General features: G+C 47.0%; 1 protein-coding gene across 1 annotated transcript; it reads left to right on the top strand.

Moving 5' to 3' along the window:
* The first annotated feature begins 1,191 nt into the window (after positions 1-1,191).
* Positions 1,192-9,498, top strand: LOC8053687 (GTP-binding protein Rhes). Its single transcript, XM_029995800.4, has 2 exons — positions 1,192-1,448; positions 8,235-9,498. Exon 2 carries the CDS (start codon positions 8,410-8,412, stop codon positions 9,103-9,105), a length of 696 nt encoding a protein of 231 aa, XP_029851660.1. The 5' UTR covers positions 1,192-1,448; positions 8,235-8,409; the 3' UTR covers positions 9,106-9,498.
* The last annotated feature ends 6,425 nt before the right edge of the window (positions 9,499-15,923 follow it).

The following is a 15,923-nucleotide window of genomic DNA, read 5'->3' on the forward strand; positions in this document are numbered from 1 at the left end:
CAAAGAACCCACGCTTTCTTTGACAGACATTACAAGAAGGCGCCGTGAAGATGGGCGCACCCATGAACCCGGCCCGCTCACACAATGAAAGTAAAGCCGACATGTTCGGCACGGTTTACTACCCCTAAAGCCCCATCGGGCAGCCACCCGTGGGAGTGCGTCCCATTGTGCCGGCTCCCCAATTAGGCAGACGCCCGCTCGAGGCGCCCTGAGGGCGACATCTCCCCCATCCCCGCGGTCAGCCCGCCGTATCCCCCACCGCTTTGGCGATCTTACCGACGACACAGCTGCGCTTCGACACAAACCGACAAAAAAAAAAAGGAATGGTATGCCTGTAACTAACTTGCCTAATCCAAGACACTCTACTGCTCGAATCGTTTGTGTGTGCCTGTGCAGGTGCCATCGGAATGCGCCAGAAGATATCTCGAATGCACATATTCACGTGACATAAAAAAGGTGTCCCAAACAGAAATACTTTCAGGTTTTATTTAGCCGTCATCAATATGTAAAGAACTACAGGGCGCAACATATGAGGGAAAAAATGTGCACGCATTCTTCCCACGGCTTATATTGACTTTCTCTTTTACTTTCTTTTAGGTCATTTTGCAATTGAAGCCGACGCAGTCGTAGAGTGGCAAACTGCATCACGTTTCGTGTGATCTGCCTGACAGACACATTTAACATTTGACGCCGAAGCGGTCGGACGGGGGCGGCGGAAAACAAAGAAATAAGGCCAAGCGCGCGGTGTTACAAAAGCAGAGTATTTTGAGAATCACATGGACCGCAATCCTCGTGTTTGGCGCCCGGTTTCGCTCCACAACACGTGTTAGAAAAAGGGGGGGGGGGGGGGGGGGGGGGCAGGGATCAGAAGCCCGCATGTCTGTACATCTATGCGTCGACCGAAGCCGACGCCACGCGAGCGCAGGCCGACGCCGTAAGCCGATTTCAGCGCTCCATTAGTCATGTAACGCGAGAGACCCAGAAACACGAGGCTCCGTTTCACCCTCTCTCCTCGGTCACATGAGCGAAAAAAAAAAAAGCTGAAAAAAGACGAAGAAAAAATCTTGCGTAAAAGGATGAGGAGAAAAGAAAGACCGTAGGGGCGAGGGGGACGCCGGTGAAAGGGTGAAATCGGCGGAACACGTAACGGATTCGTCGTATAAAAGGGACCCCCGGCTCCGATGGATCTTCATATTGAAGCCGGCATCCACGGGAGCAAACCTTCCGGCAACCCGCGTGAAAAAGCAAAAAAACGTTTCCAAGGAACGATCCGAACACCTGTTTCGTTTTGAGACGCGTCACTCCTGTCGGCCTGCGAGAAGCGCCAGCGGTTTCTTAACGCAACCTGCGCACTTGTCGAGGTGTTATTCAACGAGACCTTATCGCCAAGCTACTTTCATGGATACCTGCTGGAGCAGCTAGCCCCACCGGAACTCTATTTGGCTGTGGTGAGTTATGTTCCCAACAATGCTCTAACCTCTGACAGCTTAAAAAAAAAAAAAAAAAAACATGAAAAAGAAACGCACGGCGTTGTTTATTATTTTCATGCTTACAGCTCCGTGAGGCTTTCTCTAGGAATGTGCTCAGAGCAGGTTAGACCTTGGGTTTCTTAAGATTTCAGTGATTATATTCATTTTAATTTACGTGCTCGCGACACGCAATCATCATCGGTACTGCACATGCTCGAAAACGACGCGTGTTTATGTTTTGATATGAGCGCCGGTGCAGATGGGCTGCGCTGTCAGCAGTCACTGCCGTGGTTTTTGTCAGGTCACCGAAACTGCCTGATGCATTGCAACAATTACATTTCTTTGCTTGTCCCTAGGACACATACGTCGCTCCGCGTATCCGTCTTTGCTGTCTACTCCTAGGTCCTAGAGAGAACTCAACAAACTTCTGTGGCCCCTTTTCAAGATTGTACTCATACCTAAAGTCACAGTCAACCTAAGAAATGCAGGGGACGACTTGTCATGCGTACGCTTCTATCTGATTAACTGCGTACCGATAATGGAAGGCGCGATGTTTAGCACGCCCTGGCTTTCTTATAGTTTCTGTGACAATAGTTGAGCCGAACTCGGAGAGCAGGAGAACGCATAGGCATCTCAAAATGCGGTTTGCCCTGGGGCGCATCTTTCTAAAGCTCCCTTTGGTCATAGAATGTTATATCCAATTAGAAACCGATGACGTCATTTATGTAGAGCCTCGGGGGACGTTTGACGTGCAGCTGAAACTAAAGTTAGAGTGTGCCTTCATCACGCTTCCGGCGCCTGAGCCAATACCTCGTTGAAGAACAGGCCTGTTTGTTGTGTCGTTCTTTGGCGACGCAACGAACCGACACAACGCCTAATGAGTCGGAACGCCGAAGACGCGTGCATCTTGGCGCCCCTGGGCTCGAGGGGAGTGGTCGCTGTGAGACGCTGCAAAACGCGCGTACGTCGACTTGGACGCTAGCCCAGCGCTGGCTTGCGGCGCTACTGGTGATGAAGCTGGAAGAGAAAGGCCGCATGCCTTGTCTGCTAGGAAGTACTACCTGAGCTGCCAGCCCGCCAATCGAAAAGAGCAAAAGTAGTCTTTAGGAGCCCCAGTGGACGCTATAGATATGACACGGAAGCAAGGATACTTTCACGGCCTTGGCGTGCTTAGATTGGCCAAACTCTTCACTTTAAGCAGCTAAATAAGATATCCACAGTTTAACTAATACTTCTTTCTACGGCATATTTTGTTTTCTATTCAGCTGTTCGTTTTTAAACCCAAAATGTGTTACGATATTTATAACGGTTAAATAAAACGAAAATGTATTCTAACCTGAAGTTAATCTTTCGGTAGGTCTCCTTCGTCCCTTGTTCCGTTTTTTTCATCATTCGAAGCAGAGAGAATAGGGGAAGCTATTGCACAGAAGAATGGGCATCTTCAGTGTGCGCATCAGAAACAATTCGGTGCTTTCAAGAAGCACTAGGCTTCACTTTAAGTAGAAGGCTTCGAGACGCACGAACAGGATACATAGTGACGCCGCAAAATCGCAATGCACTTTGCGTGATTGGGGAATTAGGAAGCAGTACCGCACCAAGAGAAAACGACGACCACGTTGACGCTGCGCGCGCCCTTTGAATAGGGAGTTTTCGTAGATTGTTTTTCGCCGTCCCGCAACGCTCTTCCCAACCTTTTACGATACCCGGAACTCTACAATCAAGGCCAACGGCGCGCAGGCGCAGTAGTGGCTTCATCTTTGCGGAGGGCTTGAAACAGAGGGAAACGCAATCTACAAAAACTTCCTAATGACTCCATCGGTTCCTGTCGTCGACTGCGCTAAGAAATATGGTGAAACAACGTAAAGCAATATTTTTTTAGGAACATTAGTTCAGTCGCCTTTCTTCGTTGGGCAGTCGAGCCACAAGGTGCCGCGTCATATTAGATTATACTTGAGCGCTTCCCTTCCCTTCACCTGGGGTAGAAGTTTATGTTTTGATCGTCGTGCGGCCATAGAGTGTCTTCCTGTGGCGTCATGTATTTTGACGGAGCAGCTGAGGAAAACTACGTCGCATCGCGGCCGTTTTATCTTTTGCGCACTTCAAACACAGCTGCTTGCCAGAATCGGCCGGCTGCGCTAAACAAAAGCTCGCTATGAGCCTGGTGCATCTCAGAGACGAAATATATCTTCCCCCCTCTCTCTCTCTCAAGGAAGGTGTACGGAAACAACAACAAGAGCTTTTTTAATCGTCTCTTCCGCGGGTTAGTCAAAAACAACAACACGTGCTGCAGTCCCTACCTTTTTTAGTCATCGTTTCACAAAATGATGATTGGCAGCTGGCATTTTAAATTTGGTGCTTGTAGTGCGTGGTTTCCTCTCACGTTAAAGCGGCAGGCACCCGCAACCTATGCCTCTGGAGGCACTGACAGATTAAGAGCTTGTTATGTCCACGCTCCTTCCTTCGTGATTTCTTCGTCGACGTTCTTGTGGTGTAATGCAGCATGCTCATTGGCTGATAACCGATGATAGGATGCTCAGGTTGAACCAAGGCCTGGTTTCATAGGTTTTCACTCACTATAGTCGCACACTGTTGCACAAACAGTCGGGAGGGTTTATAAGTGGAGGTACCAAGTAATTCCATGAAACGTAGTTATTTTGTCTTCCTCCCTTTCAAAACGTTTATTCTCCGTGGTCGAAACTTCCTGCGTCTAGGAGGCGCGTTTTTACAGGGAAGTGAGAATAAAGCTAAACGAGACGAAAGCCCATTAGCGGCGGTCCACGCAGCATGTAACACGCATCTCAAATTTCCGCTTTGCGTCTTACACTTTTAATGTCTCGGGGAGTATCCTAGACACTACAACCCACACACACGTCAAGAGAGCTGTCTAGAATGTTACGTTTTATCTCGACCTTGGTGATCGGCCTAGAGGTTCCAGGAAAGATAAGCACACGTAGGCGCTCGTGGCGTCGCAGCTTCTGCATCTGCAACTGATGAAGTGTGCGTTGACCCTGGGGCTACAAAGCGAATCACAACAACAGTCGAGTCAGCCTCACATTCCTCCACTACCCTCATACTGGCAGAGTAGCGGTAAACCGCAGCAGTTTCTAGTATGTCATCGCGAGGCCAAAATAGGGAAAGCTGATTGATGACGATGTCAAAAACAACACGCGGTTGCTTCACCGAATGCCAAACAATGTAAACTTTCCGTGGTGCCGCTACACCTTTTCGGACTGCGCGTAGCGCGCGCTGCGGCCTCCACCGGCGTCACAAGGAATTCTGGGAAAGGGCTGTATAGATGTGTCTGAAACAGACGACAGGGCAACGCAAGCGAGCGGGCGAGAACAGACGAGTAATCACCAGCTGGAATACCCACTCTCTCCTCCACTTTCTTTGTTGTTGCATGGTAGACGCTGCAGGAACAAGGAAGAACATACAGGACGCTTCATAATTCGTTGAGCGCGTTGTGCGAGGACTTTTGTGATTGTTATTCTTTAATTGGATTATTCTCGTCTGCAACCACATTATTGCTGTTCCTCACTGGACATCGTCATGTTTTTTTTTTGGTTTTTTTTTTCCTTATCCTATCAGCCACGAATGTGGGCTAGAACCTCATGTCAGCTGCGCTTTTCAATTCGATAACATCCACTTTCCTAAGAAATTCAAATTTAGCTTGGTTGCGGAAGTCTCAGATGGCGATTCAGGTGCGCAAATGGAATATTCGTAAACGCAAGCTGGGGCAATGTCTTCAAGTTACCAATGAATACTACCCGAGGTCAACGTTCGCATACCCGTTAAAGCTCATGTTTAATCGTTCACTATGCCTAGCATAAAACAACGCTGGCCATGCTTTTTTTTTCACAATGGCCATAATGTGTAATAAAGTGGTGTCAAAAAAATCGGATTGAGAAACTGCATTTCTTCATTCACGGGGAGATCTTCAAGCACGTGTAGATAAAAAATGCTGAATTTCTTCAAGCCCGTGCAGATCTTATTTAGGTCAATCGTTATACTTACTTACGTCAGGGAATCGAAACTGTATTTCCCACTTGGCTAGAATATTTATCTCTGACATCAAAATGGACTATCACGGCATGTGTCAAGAATTCGCATCTTTTGATTTAAGATGTACAATTGCTCATTAAGATGGAAATGTTTCTTATAGATGATTAGGGGAAACAACGCTATAAAATAAGCCCTAAGAGAAGCAAGATGAACGACTAGACAGGCGATGACTCACAACTATAAGATACAATAGAAGAAAACGAAGAAAAAAACACAAAAAAGGCTTCACTCGTGCATTACGCACAAAGCTCCCATTATACTGTCGCGAATGACAAATGATGAGGCGGCGAATAAGTGTATAACTGAACGTTTAATGGGGCGAACTTGTGCCCAAAATAAAATATGAAAAGGCTAGCGTTGGAGGCGTCGATGTCGGGGAAACAGCAGGATCGAGCGGTGTGGCGAAATTGACTGCGGCTTGCCACGCGGAGGCCCCTCAGGTGCACGCGTGGGCTTCTGGAACAATCGCCGTAGAAGGTTCGGGCGCGCAGGACATTCGGACCTCGAAGAAGCAACAAACTTCTCGAATTTATCAAAAACCTAAATTGAAAGAATAAATAACATACGCGTCGCTCCCAGGTATCGAACTCTGGGCCTTCGCACGAAAGTCAATCGGGGCAATCATTTGACCACGCGCTCGCTCGCCGACTCGCGTGGCACTACACTGCGTTCACTTTTAAGCTGAGACTGCAGCCGATGCCACAAGCACGATCGCGCAAGGTCGCCGCTTCGAAGGGCTCTTTCACTGAACGAGCGCTCGCGCTAAAAATCCACGTCTATAAGTCAGCAGCGCGGTCTAGCTCGCGCTTGTAGCCTCGGCTGTAGTTCGTTTGATCTCCCTCACCTAAACAACAACACCATCGGGCTAAGCTTTCTCTAGCAGGAGCGTTCGAGATGCAATGGCGGATGCCTCCTGCCCAGGAGGGCTCACAAGTGCGAGTGCAGTGTGTTGCAATGGCGTAAAGAGCAAAGCGGGTGAAAATGGTGAACACGCTTGTAGACGATGAACGGTTCCGCCCCTCCTTCGCGGCTCAAAATACGAACGCAGCCTATAAACCTCGTGATTGAAATCAAGCAACTGAAGAAAAAGAAAACTCTGTATCCAGGCCCAGTAGCGTTCGCGCGAATAGCTCCCCGCAGTCTCAAAGGCTGCGAGGCCTGCGTGCATAGACGACGGATCACGCAGGAAACGCCATCAAAGGAATTAGCAGTTGGTCCTCGTCGTTTGTGTTCGCCGGTGTTCGCTTCCAGGCCACGCCGCTCCAGTCACGACCACGCCTGCCCAATCGCCTAGCCACCTGCGAGAGCGCGACGGCTCGTCAAACCGCGGCTCCTGCCCGCATTGCTTGGGCTCTCAAAGCTGCGGTTCTAAATAAAAGCAGAAAGGCTGGTTGTTTCTGAAATCTGCAAGATGGCGTCATCGGGTAAAGGCGACGTGCCTCTTGTAGAAAAAAGTAACTAAATCAGGTGATGCGGTGGGTGATAATCACTATTGTCAGAGACATATATTTTTTTTTTTTAAAGCAGGTCGTGGTGGGTCTTGGATATATTTAATACTACTCTTCAACCGATTGAACTCTGGCATCCGCCGATCACATCGCACAAGAACCAGTCAACGACTAAGAACGATGATGAAAACAAGGCACGCCCTGCGATCTGTCAGCTATCAGTGGTTATAGACTTACAAAGAATAAATAAACTAAACAAAGCGCGGAAGGGCAAGGGAAGAATATAAAAGGCAGGAGGAGCGTTGATGGTGAGAGATAACATTTTCATTTATATCTTTTAGTTGAGTATTCGTTATAGAAATTAATCCCTGCCAGAAAGTGTAGATAGTCACTTGGTTAAAATTGTCGTCCAAAAGATAATTAATAAAAGCAATAACGGTTCATTCGACAAGCCCTAACTTGAGTTCATCAATGTTGCTGCCAATACGCATCGTGTTCGTGCATGGTTCTGTCTGCATATAACAGTTTCTTTGTGACGTCACCATCACCCGCATAGGGGTTCTGAGACCCAGTTTTATTCGAACCTATTCCACTGGCACGAAGCTGTCACCCATCCACGTGATATTAAATGGGCACGAGGTCGCAGCCCTCAGAAGGTTGCTCTCGCGCGCAGGTTTTTTTACAAACGGGCTCGGTGACCTAAAATAAATGCGGCCAAGCGATTTATTGCTGTCATCCTCCGCAAACGCACCTATGCATTTACACGCTTCGTCCGTAACCGACCACATCCCAGAAATCCAATCGGGCTAATTTTATGTTTCATTTAGAAAGCTGGGTCTGTATCTGTATTCATGAACCGAATGCTCGCAACATGATATTGATATTTAAGTATAAGATATTTTTATTTTGCGTTGGATATGAGTAACGCTTAGATGAAGAGAGGTACGATAATGAAAGGAAAGGGACGAAGTCATAATTATTACGTTTGAAATTTGAATGATGCAAAATGGAAGAAATGCTGGAGATCGGGCCCACTCTTGAAGCAATTAGTCTAATTTTTTTCCAGTATTTTCCTAAGATATTCTTCATGAAGGTATTAGTTCATCTTAATACTCGAGTAAACAAATGCGTTTCATCAACGTGAGCTATTTTGATATTCATACAATTGGTTCAATTTACATCGTGCTTGCTTTGTGTAGTTATTAGTGAATTTATAAATCTCTGTATCTAATCAGCATATTTTATCTCTTTCCAGGCAATTTCATTTGGACCATTCTCCCGCCGCATCATCCTCACCGTGAACACCGTTTCTAAGGTCATCACAAAAACTACCAGCTAGTGCAAGTCATTTCTGCAGGCTAAAACAAGCTTCCACCAAATACCGGGGACTCCAGCTCAAGGCAAATTAAAGATCAAGCCAAGCCAGCACCATGCCTAGCTTGAACAGAATTCGCCTTCCAACGGGCCCACCGCCAAACTCTGAAAAACAAACAAAAGCCGTGCGGATTGCCGTCATGGGCGCTTCCCGCGTTGGCAAGTCGACGCTCATCCACCAGTTCCTGTACGACCGCGTTCCAGGACAGTACAACGCGACTGTAGAAGAACTGCATCGACGGGACTATGGCGCCGCAACCGGTGGCCGCCAGAACCTTACTCTCGAGCTCCTAGACACCAGCGGTACCTTCCAGTTCCCGGCCATGCGGAGTCTGGCCATGACCACAGCGCAGGCGTTCCTTCTGGTATTTGCCATCGACGATTCGGAATCCTTCGAGGAAGTCCGACGCCTCCGCAACGACATCCTCGACGTCAGGGCTGCGCGCAAGAAAGCGGCACCACCGGTCGTCGTGGTGGGTAACAAGGCTGACCTCGCGCATCGACGAGCTATCGGCTACGAAGTCGCCGAAACCGTAGCGACGATCGACTGGGAACATGGCTACGTGGAGTGTTCCGCCCTCGAAGGCCTCAACGTACTTCAGGTGTTCCAGGAGGTCCTCGCTCAGAGTAAGATGCCGCAGGCCTTATGTACATCCTCCCGAAGACGTCAGTCGTGTCCAGCCCAGGTCAACACGGGAAAGAGATTTTTGTATTCTGGATCCGCCAAGAGACACAGTTGCATCATCTCATGAAGTTCTGCGCATCCTCATCAAACAACCACCGCCGCGGTCATCAAATGTGGCTCCACCCGATCAAAGGAATCTTCGCACCCTTCCTGTTATGCACTGTGGTCCCGACGAATATGGGTGTGACATCAAAGACAATATGCCACCAAGGTGTTCAGATCACGCACATTCCATGTAATACACTGCAATATTCTTATGTCTATCTAACAGCACCCACATCGATTTCAATGCTGTGAACTGCACGGCTCACAATGCCTCCTTTCTCGTATATATCTATTTTGCTTTCACTTGGACCTATGGCGAGAAAGCGTGAGCAGTGTATTGTTCTGATTTGCCTGCGCCACAGTACAACAGTAGCCGTAGTCTTCTAATGACCGGCCAATAAATATGAAGAATATATTATATCTCCACTGTTGATTGTTCATTTCTTTCAGTTAAGTGACACCTGTAGTGATGACGGTGAATGAAACCTCTTATTCTTAGCGAGATCATTTACTAACGTTGAGCCCTACTTATTTGTTGAATCAGAGGACTGGCACTGTTTCTTTTCCTGGAATCCTTCAATCTCCAGGAAATTTTCAGAAAGTGTAACGCGGAAGAAGATTTGATGGACAGTTTTAATGTCGACATTTGGGCTGTGATAAAATTGTACTAAAAATAACTCAAAGGGTTGTTATACGAAGAAAAATCAGGGATAGAAGACACAATACCATATTTGATAGAGAAAGGAGGATCTTATTGGCACACACAATATTACGTGCAGTGGCAATTTTACTTCGTCGACGCACATATTACTACGCATTATTCACATATTTGTAGCATCAAAATTCGTTGCGACCGCAACTACGACCTTCCAGAGAGTTCCCACAATAACACAACCTTCAGCCCACACGAGGTTGTCGGATTGCAAAAGGACAGTTCATAAAAAGACGGCCCGAATAGTAAATAGCGATGCTGTCTGCGTTAAAAACAGTTTTCAGTACGGCATTAAAGCGCAAAATAATATTTTTTTTCCTAATAGCCTTTACGTATTTTTCGCTTTATTTCTGAACAATTTACCTAATTTTATACTCTTTGTAATAAAATCACTTCAAGCACGTATGCCAGAGAAGTGACGTATCAGCCTTTCCAATATTGTAGTGTGGAGAAAAAACCTACAGGCCTTGCTGTGGCTGTAGCAGGGTGGGGCACTCAAAATATAAAATAACAAAGAGCACCACCTCACAACCACTTATGTCTTGGCCCCCAGCTCTCTACTACACAATTAATATTTCAACAGCCTTTTTCGTGTAAATGGCTCGTCCTCCGGCTAACGCCTTTTTTCGCATAAGGGTGTTAGCCAACGGAAGTAAAGAAAATTGTGAAACTGCTAACACCCTAAAAACAATATATTGGCCAGTATGCGACAGGTGATACGATCAAAAGGGTTGGCGAGCCGTACACGGCTTCTCGCCGGAGCAAGAGCATACGACTTGTACGCTCGTTTATTGCCATATGTAGGCTCAAAAAACTTCTTAAACACCTCTGTTTGATAGCGCTAACACCGCATGTCATACAAGAGAGGCCGAAAGCACTGGGGGCTGAACAGCCGAGATCGTCACCGAAGTCTCGCTCGGCCGGCTCGATGCCGGTCCCATTTTCATGGCATCAGGAGCATTTATAAAGGAGCGATCGGTTTCCACACACTGGCATACTGGCTTTATTGAACACAACGATCACACGCCGTGAGCGACAACGAATCGCTCTGACACCCTCTGTCGACAGCGGCTAGGAGGTATCGCACTCGCTCTTCGTGTGGCTCTCGATTACGTAATGCCCGTGCTCACCTCTGTTTAGCGTGCTATCCACTCATGGACTTTTGTGCGTGAACAGCGGCATTCAGCACCTAGAACACGCGCTGGAAAAGCAGCCTAACCTGTTTTTGTTACAATCAGGCAGCATAACCAGAGGTATCAAATCAGAGCGATCACCGCGACGAACGGACTAATGAAATCTTCGATGCTTAATTTAGAGCCCTTTAATAGTGATAGATCACCAGTCGACAAATGTTTAAAACTGAGGGCGACAACTCCATCTAGCGATGGAAAAAGAAAGTGCTAAACACTTGAAGAAAAAAAAAAGCAATTCTTGGACCTTCCGTCCACATTTTCTCAGGTCACGGACATACACACATCAATCAACACTGTATACGCACAACACGCGAATAGGAGCATTACAGAACAATAAGACAAAATTATTACATCCTACTTTTTTTTCTTTATTGTTGGTTTAGACAAAATGCAAAAGCACACAGTCATTCACCAACATACAATTTCTTTAGGAGCGAATCAGCCACTTAGCCGGCGCGTGCCAGCGCATTAAAATATTTTTAAACACACCAACTCGTCTAGTATTGACAGCCAATCAGGGGGTTCAGAGAGTGCACGGTATACTTCGCGAATAGAGGTCATACTTTTAATTAAATTTTATCTATCTTGTTTCTTATTCACGTCAGCATTATCAACACTCATTCTTGTCCTCCACAGACTGTGGAGGCCGAGAAGCGTGAACATATCGTAAAGGACACCCCCTCGTTTTCCCGGGGCGAAAAGCGGATGCCGTGCGCTAGTTAAAACTGGAACCTTCTTCAACGTGCACTGAAGAATGTCTTTATAAAACACTGCGTCTCAACGCTCAGTAAATGCGTGCTCTGTTCTTTCGGGTTTATTGCAAAGGGCACAATTAACCGACCACGGTACAAACATACCTTTCTGTTCTAGCCACGTTTTTACAGGAAATACGCCACAGAGCAATTTAAAGGAAAAATATTTCACCCAAACATTTTATTGGATATTTTTCACCCTTTTAAGCACATCTAGTCCTGGACGATCACAGTGCAATGACCTATAAAGAGGTATTGTCAACAGTACATCTCTTAAATTTTTATGCTGTCGTTTTCGGGTAACTGAACTGAGATACTCTAAGGAAAAGCGCTCCTTGAATATTCTGAAGAAAAGCACATCTTCACGCAAATAACCTTGTACGCTGGAGCGCATTTGATTACTAGATGACTCCACAAACTCAGGGAGTGCATACTGCAGTCGCACTTGAATAACGGTAGGCAAACTTCAATCGTTCTGGGCCCCTAAACTAGTCAAACACTAATTTGGGGCCGAAGTTGACGGAGCACACCGATTGGTCTATCATGACGATGACTTCGCGCTTTTTTCTCCAACGTCTAATCAGCGCGCTCTGTGAAGTTTCGGCTGCAACTTTGTGTTTGACGAGTTTAGGGCCCCTGGTCGCGTAAAATTGTGAACCTAGACACAATTTGTTGTAGAAATAAATGAGACAATCCTAGACCACCATTACCAGCAGATCAGAACAAATTGAAACGAGCAGTACGCTCCCAGCTTGAATTCCGAATAAAAACATCAAAAACTGTGCAGTTTCTGCACGTTGAGGCGCGGCATTCACAGCACTTACAAAATGCGCGAAAGTTTCGCAGTTAAGAATAAATTACAAACTGTAGTTCGTACAAACATGCAGAAGTCTATACGCCTCCAGCTCTCCGCTTTGGCTTTAACCCTTGCCGTCTCTTCACTCCGTGGTTGCTTGCTGTCCCGGTAGTGCTCGAGTGGCACCCCGAGTTACTTTGCAGGAAAATCTGCGCAATGAACATTCGCAAAATTATCGGGGACGATGGCCCGATTGCCATGCCATGACCTGCAGCTTTTGCCGCAGCTGATAGCACTACCAGTTTTCTTGCAGAAGACTGAAGCACTGCTGATTACCTCACGAACGCTGTCTTGGTTGACGCAAAAGCAGGAACGTTGTCTGCATAAGAAAGAACTTTTACTTCCCAAGGGTGTAACTTCAGACCATATATACTATCATTGTTAATCAGTTTTAAACAAAACGGTTCTAAGTAAATCGCAAACAGCAGGGGAAACAGTGGACATCCCTGCCTTGCAGAAGATCAGACCTGTACACTTTCACTGACGTCTTTATTATAATCATTAACATCGAACATTTTGAGTAAACCATTTTTAACACGTCTAAAATCACAGATCCCACATTTTCATGCTCCAAATTACGAAAAAAAACCTCGCGCGACACACAATCGAATGCCTTCTCCAGGTCTTGCTTCAACATAGCAACAGGTTCGTCAAAAACATCGCAATATTCTAGAATGCTCCTTACTATATCTATGCTGGTAAACACTGCGGCCTTCGATACCACAGGCCTGATGCGGTCCCAAAAGTTTTTCTTTTTTATAACAATTATCAACCGTCTAGCCAGGAGTTTTGTGTAAAGTTTGTAGTCAACATTAGTCAGACTTATTGGCCCGTAATAGGACACAGATAATAGCTTAACAGGGTCACGGACCTTTGGAATGAAGACTACATGGCTTCACAAAAAGGATGGCAGTAACTTATTTATTCACTACGCTTCTGAGAGCACGTCGTACAAGGCGTCCGGTGACTCTCTCTTAAACGTTTCATAAACTTCGGCACTGAGACCTTCCGGCCCGGGATGTTTCGCCCACAGTTAATTCGTCTACGGCATCTTCAAGCTCACGGACGCTGATCGGTGATTCTAAACTTTCTGGAACATCTTATTCAAGCTTGGGTATAAGAGACAAAAACTCGGCGTCAAAACCGTCATCTTGTGGTACGGTCTGACCCATAAAATTGTTATAATATTCAACGAACGCTCGCTCGATCGTTTTCTTTTCCCAATTCATCGTATTTTCGTAGCGTATTTCTTTTATCTCGTTTCGCTGTGCGTGCCTTTTCTCGTTGCTCAATGCTCGCTTCGAAGATCTTTCGCCCATCCATAGCCTCTGGGACCGCGCACGCACAATAGCCCCTCAATATCTTACACAGTCGATTACTTCAACTTGGTTCTTGATATCTCTTATCTCTTGTACAAACATACCTGGTTTCGCGCTTTCTTCGATTACAAACAAATTTAATAGACGGAGCAGCTCTTTTTCTTTCTTCTCTTTTTGATAGTTAAGGGTGCTGCTTTTTTCAAATTAGTTTTTGAAATTACTTCTTTGAATCAAATCAAATTACTTTTTTGAAAAGTTCCAACCTGGTACCCCACATTTTCTTCTCGTCTTCAAACAAATTCTTAATTAAGTCATCTACGCTAGACTTAAAAACTTCATCCTTCAAGAGGCTAGTGCTCATTTTCGAAGGCGACCATTCCCATCTTGACTTATAAATTTTATTTTTTTACCGAGGGTGAACATAACTAGCACATGATCGCTAAAAGAATCAGGTGTAAGGGAGTAATTGTCGCAGAGCGGGACAAGACTAACCGAAATGTTATACCCTGTCAAGTCGAGCATGACTAAGGCCCTGAAAGTGTGTGAAATAAACAATACTTTTGGTGGTGACGTTTGCGAAGTCCTCTAACGCATTTTCAGCGAAAATGTCATTCAAATAAATAGAACTTCAGTCGCAAAACCGGGTTTCATTATCACGACCCTCTGCTGCGCAGACACAATTGAAGTCTACAAGGTAGATAACAACCCTTACACCTTTAAAAAACTCACTCAGACCTTCAAAAGGTTTTCCTCGTTCACGCTCGCTAGTCGCGGCATAAACACCTATAACGCGCCAGTCTATACCTGAAAAACAAAAGGATCGCAGAACGCAAAACGGCCAGACGCACACGAAATTATGGCCGTCTTAACGACGCCTAGAGACCGGCGGAAAAACAAAAAGCAAACCCCGGAAGTTCCAACAGCGTATGAGACACAAGCGTTGAAAATAGTTTGGAACGATTTCACCGTGCGGTCCGTCTGCTCTAGGCTTTCGATCTTTGTTTCCCGCAGGACCACGATGTCAATATCGTTCTCGAATAATAGTCGACTAAGTTGATATTGCCGGCGCTTCACCGCAAACCTACGAACGTCGATCTTGGCGACACGTAAATGAGCTTCTAGCATCGCCGCCATTCAGATAGAGGGACCTCATGGTGCTTACCTCGGGTCGTGCGCCCATCTGTTCGGACTCAGCGCGATGTTGACTTCTGCTGTTTGCTTCCACAGACTCCAAGGCCCCCGTCGAACTCCAGCGCACAATATCAGGGAGTGGCTTGGCTGCCGCCTTGTCGTCCACAGTTGCATTTGCATTCTCTGGAACGTCGCATCGAGATAGGGCCCACCACTGACGGCGGCTCTTCCTGCTCAGCTACCGTGGGGCCTGCGACGTTTTCCTCCCGCGTCCTTTTCGCCGTATAGCTACCCTCCGCTTTCTCGGCGTCCATCGGGACGTCGACTGTCGGCTGCCTTTTAACTGAATCGGCGACGATGCTCTCCACACCGGTAGGTGTAGGCGCCTGTGCCGCCTCCATCTCCTGCTGCGCAGCGTGCACCGTCTCGCCATCATTTGGTGACGCATCGTTCGCGGTCGTCCCCACCACGCCCTCCGCCGCAGGGAGAGCGTTCGCTTGAGGGCTTACTTTGACTGAAGAGCCCAAGGAAGCTTCCTCGGCGTCGCCTTCGTCCACAAGGAGCTCGGATTTCTCGAGGCCCTCCACGGGCGCAGGAGCAGCCACGTACGTTCGGACGCGGACGCGGACGCGGAAACAACGGCAGACGTTGCAGCGTGGGAAAACGCACTCATTACAGATGTGCCTCGTCAGTTGTCACCGGAGACAAATTGGAGCTCTTCCAAGCACGACGCCCGGGGCTAGCTCCAGGTTCACCCGCACAAACTGCACCAACTGCAACGACATTCCGCTCCAACTGTTGCGGGATGTCGTCGCAGGTGACGCCAGCCTTGAGCCGAAGTACCGCCGTGCGTGTTAGGTGCCGACGCTCTGGCAGC

This window comes from Ixodes scapularis, unplaced genomic scaffold, assembly GCF_016920785.2.
Source record: "Ixodes scapularis isolate PalLabHiFi unplaced genomic scaffold, ASM1692078v2 PGA_scaffold6__148_contigs__length_123643588, whole genome shotgun sequence".
NCBI lineage: Eukaryota > Metazoa > Arthropoda > Arachnida > Ixodida > Ixodidae > Ixodes > Ixodes scapularis.

Bases quoted from the DNA above. Each gene is read 5' to 3' on its own strand.
- LOC8053687 (XM_029995800.4), top strand. From the start codon at position 8,410: ATGCCTAGCTTGAACAGAATTCGCCTTCCAACGGGCCCACCGCCAAAC.